This window comes from Tasmannia lanceolata, unplaced genomic scaffold (genome assembly GCF_043159265.1).
Source record: "Tasmannia lanceolata isolate RefF3 unplaced genomic scaffold, GAP_Taslan_0.1 ptg000037l, whole genome shotgun sequence".
Classification (NCBI taxonomy): Eukaryota; Viridiplantae; Streptophyta; class Magnoliopsida; order Canellales; family Winteraceae; genus Tasmannia; species Tasmannia lanceolata.
Window position 1 is genome coordinate 46431437 of NW_027518714.1, and position 10929 is coordinate 46442365.

At 36.4% G+C, this 10929-nt stretch overlaps 1 protein-coding gene across 1 annotated transcript; it reads left to right on the forward strand.

The window, feature by feature from the left end:
* The first annotated feature begins 9242 nt into the window (after positions 1–9242).
* LOC143862319 (uncharacterized protein At1g08160-like) lies at positions 9243–10543 on the forward strand. The gene is made up of 2 exons (XM_077373342.1): positions 9243–9986; positions 10265–10543. Exons 1-2 carry the CDS (start codon positions 9355–9357, stop codon positions 10317–10319), a joined length of 687 nt encoding a protein of 228 aa, XP_077229457.1. The 5' UTR covers positions 9243–9354; the 3' UTR covers positions 10320–10543.
* The last annotated feature ends 386 nt before the right edge of the window (positions 10544–10929 follow it).

Here is a 10929-nt window from a genome sequence, read left to right on the forward strand (position 1 = left end):
TTAAACTCAAAAGCTATAATTATATTATGTTGTGGTTTAACCCCAAGTATTTTTGAGAAAATTTCTACATGTATAAATTCAAAAGACATTTGGACCACTATTGAAAACATTTATGAGAAAAATAATTGTCTCTTTACATCAAATGATAAAAATGTTGTTCTTTGACAAAAAGAGACTTTATAAAAATCTTTTGCAAATGAAAATGCTTTCAAACATTCAATTTTCGATTTAGAAAATTAAATTGAACATTTGAAATTGGAAGTTAATCAAAGTTTGAAAAGAAATGAAAAATTAAGTCAACTAAGCAAAATCTTAATAAATGAAAATGATGACTTAATTCAAAAGTGCAATGCCTTTGGAAAAGAAAACAAAAGTTTGGAAAACACAAATATGGAATTATTAGAAAAATATAAATTTGTGTGTAAAAATGAAGAACAATTGAAAGCTAGTTCATCTCATCAAATAGACCATCTTGAAAATCAACTGAATGAGATTAAATTAGTAAATGAAGAACTCTCAATAAAGAATCGAAGACTACAAGAAGAAAAGGATAAACATGTATGTTCTCATTCACACTATTGAAATTCTGTTTGTTCCTCATCTACCAATTATTACTCTTGTATTTATTGTGGTAGATTAGGACATCACAAATCTAAATGTAGGTTTAGATTTTTGAAATCAAGCAAGTTTGTTTGGATAAGAAAGACACACTCCCAAAAACGGACATACTCCCAAAAACAAACTTGATTGGAATCAAAGTAATTTGGGTTCCAAAGTTCCCTAGTCAAACTATTCATTGAATATGTTAATGTATGGGGTTGTGCTTAAATTGTTATATCACATGCATTCCTTTTGGATACTTCATCTCATTGCATTATTTCTTATATGTAGATTTCATGAGCTTCATTGTTATGTCCTTTTATCCTAGAATGTAGATACTCATAACTATGTTTTTTCAGTAGAATGTGTCAATGTTCATAGAGCTTAATGATCACATCATATACTATTAATAGTCTATAAAGATAACATGAAAACACCTCTCTAAACTATTGTTGTGCTTTAATGAATATATTCTTGAAAAATCCTTCTAAGTGCAAAATCACATCATAATGCACTTAGCATCCACAAGTAGAGGAATTAACATGTCAACATTTTGCTAGACATAGTTCAAACATGTGTCACTCATTTCATTTAACAAAATTCATCAAAAGAGCATCCACATAGACCTCAATGGAAATATATGTCACTTCAATCACATATGCTCAAAAGGAAGAAAAATAGAAATAAATTTTTAGATATCCTCACATGGCCAAGGGAACAAATTTACAAGTCCATTATAATCCCATAGAAGAAATGAAAATAGGAGAAAATTGAATACACCTTGAAATCCCGTGAAAAATGCCAAGAAATTGAAAATCAGAGGTTTGGCGGCCGACCGAGCTTCAGCGGACGACAGCGGTAGGATAGAATAGCAAAATTTTAAAACAAAAATTAAGGTTAGTCACGGAGGTCAACCGACCTTCGGTGGGCGACCGCGGATGGTCGCGAAGCCAAAAATAAAAAGGGACAGGTAGGTCACGGCGGGCAACCGCGAGACCCCGGTCAACGCCCGAGACAAAACTCATCCACTAGGGTAACCTATGGGTTTAAAGGCTTGTTGCACGTGCTAAATGTAATCGTGATTCCTACGAAAGTGAGTTAGGATTTCTTTTACTTATTTTTAATTTTAGCTTATTTACTTTTTGTTTGCTTGAGGACAAGCAAAGCTTAAGTATGGGGGAATCTGATGAGCACATTTATGTGTGAATCTTAGGTAGTTAGGCATGCATATTTTTTATATTTATAGCGGTACTACTTAGGTATTTTCTTTGTTTTTTTAGTTTCAGGTTGTTTCTGGGATTTTCACGGAAAAGATAGCTAAAGGGAAGCAATTTCAAGGAAAATCAAAGCTTGGAAAGTTCTTGGTTAAATTGGTTAAGTGAGAAGTTCAATGAAAGGCCAAGATCATATCACGAATGGAAGAAGGGCCCACCAAGTGGACAGTTAGATCATCCCCTGAAGATAATTTGAGAGCAAAACCCATTTATCCCAAGACCCACTGAATGTACAGTCTAGATCAACCTATGGTAATAGGCTTGGAGGGGCAATTAATTCACATTTATTGACCGTCGTTTGAATGGTTAAGATCAGCCCACAAAAATGATTCAAGATGTGCGACCATTGGTAAGATCGAAATTCACATTGGGATCCATGAATTCAACGATTCGGATCGTCTCTTTGGAATGGTTTAGTGATGCAATTAATTTACAAGTAGACCGTCAAATAGATGGCTTGGATCATTCCTTAGAAATAAAGAGGGGAGAAGGGAATTGTAGTTGTTTTGTGTGTAATACAAAGGAGGGGTAGACTAGCCATTAGCAAAGGTATATGGCATGGTTGAAATTAATTGAAAAAGTGGGGATAAATTGGTCGATTCACAAAACAATGCAAGAGAGAAATAAGGAAAAGATGACCAACGGATTCTCTTTCTCTCTACTCACTCTTACGATTTAATGTTCTCTCACATATTTTGTTGGGCATTCTTCCTAATTCGTCTACCCCCTTGTCATCCCCAACCGACCATCAATTAAGCAGTGAATTGGATGGTTTGGATCACCCCAAATTGCCAACCCACCCTCTCTCTCTCTCTCTCATCTCCCCTCAACGAAATAGCTCTCTCTCTCCTATTATCCCTCTCCTCCCACAGATTTAGTTCTCTTTCTTTAACCCCATTTATGTTGTAACCCATCATTTGAACGGTCTAGATTATCCATATGAAATGGATGGTTGAGATCAACCATTTATGTGGAGGTATATCTAATGGATGGTTCAGATCAACCAACTGAAATGACTTTTGGGCTACACAAGCTACTCAGATGAATGGTTTAAATCGTCCAATTAAGATGATTTGGAGTAGCCAAATTCTACATTAAAACCCATGAGATGAACGGTTCAGATTATCTATCATGTGATTTTTGGGTACAGGTATTTATGTGGAGATGCGATATCCAAATTCGATTGGAAAACAATAGAAAAAAAACAAAGAAGTGAGTCAAGTGGCAAAATACAAGGAGGAAAAATGGGGAGTTTAATTTATTTTAGAGGTAAAAAGAGGGTATTATCGCATATAGTGAACGGAAAGAAGGAGGGCTGTTACCTTCAAATTTGATTGGGACTTTTGAAGATCTTGAAAAAGATAAGATATATCCAAAAAAAGGGAGGAGGTTGTGCGATAAAAATTTAAAGAAAAGTGCAAAATAATGCAAACATATCTCTCTTCCTTATTTATCTCGCCCACTCTACGATTTTCTAATTTTTTACTCTAATCGGTTTCTATCCCTTTTAAGTCTTTCATCCTTCTCTTTGAATTTCAACCGTTCGTATAAAGTAAAGGGAGAGATATCCAAAGATGAGCGGCACATTTAAAGGAAGGGATCGAATTTTTATTGGCAGTTGAGAAGGGTAGATAACACACAAAAACCAAATCACATAAAAGGGAGAAAAGAGGATCGAATTTTTTTTCTTTGCTGGGGGCTAACTTCTGTCCCTGGCACTATCTACCAAAAATAGGGGGACGTTTTTCTTCCGGAAAAAAAAAAAGAAGGGTGAAAGTTACATAAGGAAGAAAGAGAAGATTCGGCCAAAAGAGACTAAGTTTTCCTACTTTGTTTTGCTTTCTGGTTTTAGTTTCAATTAGAATTTCATGTATTCAAGTTCCGAATTTAATTAAAAGAAGTTATATTTATTTTTATTTTTATTTTTTTTCATTCTCAAATTCTCTTATGGCATATTGTTTAATTATTTTTGTTTCTTTAAAGTTCTTCATGAGTAGCTAAACTTTCTTAACTTATGGTCTAGAAGAAGCCATAAAGGAGAATAAAATTGATAGTTTGGAATCCAATGCATTAGATTAAATCTCGAAAACTAATTAATATACAAGGGTTATAAATTTGAATTTCAAATCATATATGCTATTGTTATTCTTTCATATATATGATTTTTGATGAAATTTTATAGAGTCTTGTGTAATCATTGAAATTGAAAGGTGTAGAAAATAACATCTATTGATCTTATTTTCCATTGATCGGATTCATCATACATTCAATTCAGTTCAAGTCAAGGGTGTGATCAAATTAATAATTTTACAAACCATCGATTTGATTCAACTTTATGGCGGATTCTTTCCCCAAGTAGTTTCTTAAGTATTTTATCAAATCAAATTCTAGTTGTGTTAGTTTCGCGATCGAATTAGTATATCAATTTAGTGGTAAAAAAAAATTTCTTTAATAAATTTTAAATTTTCTTTTAGAATAGATAATTAGTGATTCATTTTCAAGTAACTTTGTACACTCTGCCTAACTTAAAATTTTAATTACTCTCTTCCTTGTGATCAACCCGTAACTACGATTGACCTGTACGCTTGCGGTATAATTTTATGCAAACAATAAGGCCTTAGTTAAAGGATCCATTAAATTGTCACCCGATCTCATAAAGTCAATGGTGATGGACCCATTAGAGATCAACTCTCTCACACTACTATGCCTTCGACGAATATGTCGAAACTTTCCATTACAGTACTTACTATGTACTCTTCCAATGGTTGTTGTGCTGTCGCAATGAAATAAAACTGCAGGAATAGGTCTTCCCCAAATAGGTATATCAGTTAAAAAAATTCAACTAGCTAGCTTCTTCACAAGCAGAGGTTGTTGCAATCAATTTAGATTGCATAGTGAATTGAACAATTATAGTTTGTTTTTTAGATCTCGAAGAAACTGCACCATCACCAATAGTAAATACATATCCAACGGTAGCCTTGAAATCTTTTGAAAAAGTAGTCCAATCGGCATCGTTGAATCCTCTAGGAGAGTGGTAAATCTCTAGTAGTGTATCCCATTACTAAGTATGTTTAAGATATTTCATAACCATGATATAGCATTCCAATATTCTATTCTAGGACAAGTAGTATATCTACATGTAGGGCTGCAACTCGGGTCGGGCGGGTCGGGTTTTGGAGAACCCAACCCTACCCGAGAAATATCTCGGGTCGGGTCGGGTCAGGTTTTTTTTCGGAAAACCCACGATTCCCAAACCCGGCCCTACCCATGATAAATCTCGGGTCGGTTCGGGTCGGGTCAGGTTTTTTCACGTTGACGCAAATTTTTAAGGAAAATTCTTGTTTGGCAAGGCAACTCAACTCATAGAAGCAGAAATTACACTCACATTACACTTGAATCAAACAATGATGTAATTACACTCACATCACAGTTGAATCAAACAATGCTGTAATCAAACAATGTTGTAATTACAATCAAACAATGCCGAATCAAACACTTGAATCAACTCAACTCATAGAAGCAGAAATTACACTCACATAGTCACATACAGTAACAGTGGGTGCGTGGGTTTTCACTTTTAACTTTGGGATAATTACATTTACACCCCCTCTAGTTTCTGACACATCCACTTCCACCCCTATAGTTTAAAACGTGACAAATACACCCCTGTAGTTTCAATTTGTTTAAGGTTTGCCCCCTCAGCTGAAGGTTCGTCCATAGATTGAAGGGTTAGGATGATCCGATGGAGCTGATTTTTTGGGCACACCATATCTATGTCAGGACCCATCAAATGAACGCTTTGGATCATCCAAATAATGTGGGCCCCTACCCGAATCCAAACACTACCAAAAAATCATCCAAATAATGTGGGCCCACATTGTTTGGATGATCCAAAGCGTTCATTTGATGGGTCCTGACATAGTTAGGGTGTGCCCAAAAAATTAGCTCCATCGGATCATCCTAACCCTTCAATCTATGGACGAACCTTCAGCTGAGGGGGCCTACCTTAAACAAATTGAAACTACAAGGGTGTATTTGTCACGTTTTAAACTATAGGGGTGGAAGTGGATGTGGCAGAAACTAGAGGGGGTGTAAATGTAATTATCCCTTTAACTTTTAACTAACAATAGAAAAAAATGTACATACTATAACTTATGTAACTCGGGTCGGGTCGGGTCGGGTCGGGCCCCTTCAAACCCGGCTCGACCCGAGATTCATGCGGGCTTTTGAATGCTGAACCCGGCTCGACCCGAAACCCATGAAACCTAAACCCGACCCAGGCTATTTTCGGGTCGGGTTGATGCGGGTCGGGTTTTACCCGACTCGAGTTGCAGCCCTATCTACATGGTATACCTATTGCAAATACAATATCAATCTAGTGCAATCTGTAGCATACCTTAAACTACCAATTAAGCTGGCTAATACAAGGTAATAAGTACATACAAGGTAATAAAATCTACTACTAGGATTAAAATGAGTACATACAAGGTAATAAAATACTTATATTTTTAAGTATTTTCTCTATATATTGAGATTGATCCAGAGATTTACCATTTTCAATTCTTATTATTTTAATTTCTAAAATTATATTTGCTTCTCTTAGATCTTTCAAGTCGAAGTTTTGCATAAGCAGATTTTTTGTTATTTTAATTACTTTTATTTAGAATCGAAAAACAAAAGATCATCAACATTTAAGGAAATGATAGTACAACAGGAATCAACATACTCATAATATATGCATTGTTAGCTCAGGTGTCACCCCAAGAGAGGGGCTGAATTGGGTTATTAGAAACTTTTGTTCCTTTTTAAAGGGTAATTAAAATTTAAAGCAAAGAACCAAACCAATAAACAACTTCGAAGATAAAAATCAAGGCACAATAAGATAAGGAAAGAGAAAGTGTAAGGAGAAGTGCACCAATGATTTTTATAGTGGTTCGGCCCTAAACCAGCCTCTACTCCAAGAAGATGCTCCCTTCATGGCTTTACCATACTTAGCAAAACGTTACACGGCGTTTTTTTCAACAAAAAAAAAAAGAAAAATGAAAGCATAGTCCTCCCAACCCAAACCCTAAGTCCCTAACCTCTTTGGTTTTTTTTACAAGATGAAAGCATAAATCGTTCCTTCATGTGTTTTATTTTATTTTTTATTTTTTTTTTTGCAAATAGCTGAAAGCATGACAGAACTGGGATAGTCTTGATTCAATTCCACATAATCCTCTGTTTAATTAAGTGTTTCTTCTAGTTTAATTCTTACATGACCAAATGCCATGAAATTGGATTGATAAAAATGATAGGCTTCAAACTCATATTCCCAGGGTGAATAGAGAACCAGATTTGAGAATTTCTTGTGAAATCATTCTCAGACCTAGATCCTTTTGTAATGATGACCTTTAAATAAACTAATTTGTGTGGACTTTGAAGTGGTCTGATGGTTCTCGAAAACCAAGGGATTTAAACGACTACCGTGATCTATATCAAAATTTTAGTATAATACTCTCAATTGCTTCTTCCATGTGCTTAGCTCATGGAAGGAATTTCCACTTTCCCCACAAGAAACTGTTCAGTAAAGGTTCGTCAATTTCATTTTGCAATTGCATGTTATTTGGTTGCATAGAGAATGAACTCTGGTTGTTATTTGTGAGCTACACGACATCATCAATTATTTTGAGATTTAGTCTAAACCAAGGAGGCTCTTTGTGTGAATCTATACAGTCAAGACTTGGATCGATCTTCTATTAAAAAAACTGAACCTGTGAATGGCTTATTCGTGAAATATGCTGACACACACATATATGCTAGCAAATCCGTTTTTTCAAAACCAAAACATATTAAACGTGTTTTATTCATTAAACGTTTTTTCGGCGTTTCTATTTTTTTGACCGTTTATTTGACTACATTTTTTTTAACCAATGCTGTATTAAACACGAATTTTTCCCCTCTCGTATTTTTGCCGTATCACATTTTGCTAACTATGGGCCTTACTAGCCCGATCTTCTTACGGGTGAAAAGACCAAACCGTTTACAAGCTTTGACTCAAGCTCAACTCCTTTCGAGGTTGAATCCGTGCCTCGTACTCGTCCGATCTTTATCACCCATCTCACTTCAGAGATTGACAAGGTACCCTCCACCAAGTGTACCAGCCGACATCTACTCCAAGAAGATGTTCCCCTTCTGGCTTCACTAGCCCGATCTTCTTGTGGTTGAAGACCAAACCGTTTACAAGTTTGACTCATGCTCAACTCTTTTGGAGGTTGAATCTGTGCCTCGTACTCATCCGAGCTTTATCACCAATCTCACTTAAGAGTTTGACAAGTTGCCCTCCACCAAGTGTAAAGAAAGAGAAAAGAATGCCTTCTCAGAGGCAAGTGCACAATGAAATACACCAAAATAGCCCAAAAACCAAATTTGTTATGGGGAGAGGAAAATTTGTAAAGAGATATAAGTTGATTTTGGGCTCTCTAACCTGGGGATATAAATAATAATGAGGAGTCATATTTTCTCCAGAAGAGAACCCTTGTGAAGGGCAAGTGGGGGGCTCGAGGGATTTTGAGGGCGGAGGAAATGACTAAGAGGTATGAGATCAATCTTGGGTCTTAGTTTCTGATTTTGAATATTAAATCCCATCTTAGACCTCCATACTTTACATAGAACAAGAGTATTAGGATCTGATCTAGGGCTGTGGTCAATGCTATTTTCCAATCTCCATTCGACAATCGATATCTTGATGTGCGACTGAGGGTTTTAGTGTGGAGGACACAACCGTAGAACGATCCTGATGATCTTGTGTTCTTCCATAAAAGTAAACCATAATAGTTAGGTTTTGATTGGGGGATGTTGGGGTTCGCAGGACCAATGATCCCAAATGATTTCAGCGTTAGAAAACCCAATCAAAACAAAGATCCAATATGATCAATGTCAAGAGAGAAAAAGATCCCGGGCTGCCGGACATTGCCTAATTTTGACTCTAATAATCAATTTTGGACTCTCAATCGGTTTTAAAAATCCAAAACAAATAGGACCTAAGATAAAATATTAACGATCTAAGATCATTTGAGTGGTGATCACATATATTAAAAGCTCCCCATTCTTACCATCTTTATTTTCACCGAACAAAGCATTTACTAGTAAAGGCATATTATATTTTAATTTCCTAAATGAATCATGCTCCCCCTTTTTTTCTAAATTAATCATCTACACTATGTTTTCTAAATTAATCATCTTCACTATGTTTTCTTGTATCAAAAAGAAAAAGTAACACCAAACAATCCCAATCACGCTTCCTTTGCCTTTCTCACTGTACATGCCATCAACTTTTATAAAAAAATAAACTACTCAATGGTTTCAAAAGATTGCTTGTATCCAAAACATAAGACATATTCCTTACTTTCTCTTCCAATTCTATCACTCTCTCCAAATCATCCCACCTTTCATTTGTCTCTACCCTATATTCCTCCTCTCCTCATCTCATTCACCAAAAGCAATGCACCCTGAAAATCAAAACCAGCAAAATAGCCACCCCCACCTACAAAATCCACCTCCAAACCAACATGAAAGCCAGCAACTTAATCACCCACAGCAACTACTCGAATCAAATCCCAACAGACAAATGCTCAAAGCATCCGTCCAGCTTCGAACCAACCGTCTAACATGGTTCTCAGCTGCCTTCTGCATGCTCTTCGGGATCATTGTCTTGCTAGGAGGCCTAGCCGTCCTTATCGTCTACCTCCTCTTTCGCCCCCGAAGCCCCCATTTCGATATCTCCACCGCCACCCTCAACGCAGCCTACATCGACTCCGGTTCTCTCTTGAACGCCGACATTACAATCCTCGCCAACTTCACAAATCCAAACAAGAAAATAGACATCTCTTTCGATTTCTTGGCCATTGATCTTTACTACGGCAACACGCTCATTGCCACCGGCCCCATCAATCCTTTCTCCGAAAGAAGGGCTCAATCGAAGCTCGCGAACGTTCATATGATTGCTAGCCAGGTTCATCTTCCATTAAAAGACAGTGAACTGCTTAAGAATCAGATGGTGAACAATAGTGTGTTGCTTGAGGTTCGGGGGTCGTTCAGAACATGGTCTAATTACGGGAATTTCTTGCATTTGAGGTATTGGTTACATGGTAAATGTAGTATTGTACTTAGTGGACCTCCTAGTGGGGTCCTATTGTCACGTAAATGCAGAACAAAACGCTAATAATAGAAGAAATTGGAGTCATTTATTTAATTATTTATGGATTTATAAATTTAGGCCTTTGTTATTATTTCTTGATTTTTTATTATTATTTTTGTTGTTGTTAGCAATAGGGACTGATACTCGTAAATATAGGCAATTTACACCGAGTCAATTTATCTTATTTCATTTTGTTTTGCTTTTGTACATTTAGGTGGGTTGTAAATGGACCTAGAGACGGTCCAATGGATCCGAACGTTAATGAATAGGATTTGGGCACAACAAATTGATCCTAACTATGTTAAATGGATCCATATCCTGAGGCCTGAAATTGCTGCAGATCATGACCCAGATGTAGCCATCTAAATGCAGAGATCGTATGTACAGTAGCAACCTTCATGTTTTTATTAATTTATGCTATTCCTGAGGGTATATTCATGACATTTAAAAAAGCTACTCAGAACGATTAACAGCATTTCTTTTTATGTTTTCGGTTTCAATGGCTATTCTACCATACCTCGTGTATCGTTTCGGCTCTTCTAGCCAACTCCTTGCCCTATCTATGTGCAACCTAAGTATAACCTAGGACACTCCAATAGACAATCCAATTTGAAATGAATCATGACCTAGACTAGGAAAGTAGGACCGGAATAGCACAATCTGACCAATAAAGGAAATTGCAATCAATTAATGAAAAATAAGGAAAACACTTTAAAGATGGGATACCCTCGATTTCAGTGAAAGGGACAGAGTAAAAAATGATGAAAATGTCCTGATCCAATGTTCATGGGTGGGAAGACAGTAAGGGTTCAACTTGGGTCACGCTCAACCCGAACCCGACAGGTTTAACCCGATTTTGGCTCAGGTAGGTTTGGCATT

What these genes read in the sequence shown, in the direction of transcription:
- LOC143862319 (XM_077373342.1), top strand. Translation starts at nt 9,355, where the DNA reads ATGCACCCTGAAAATCAAAACCAGCAAAATAGCCACCCCCACCTACAA. An exon ending in GGGAATTTCTTGCATTTGAG is followed by an intron (nt 9,987 to 10,264) that starts GTATTGGTTACA and finishes TTGTACATTTAG; the next exon opens with GTGGGTTGTAAATGGACCTA.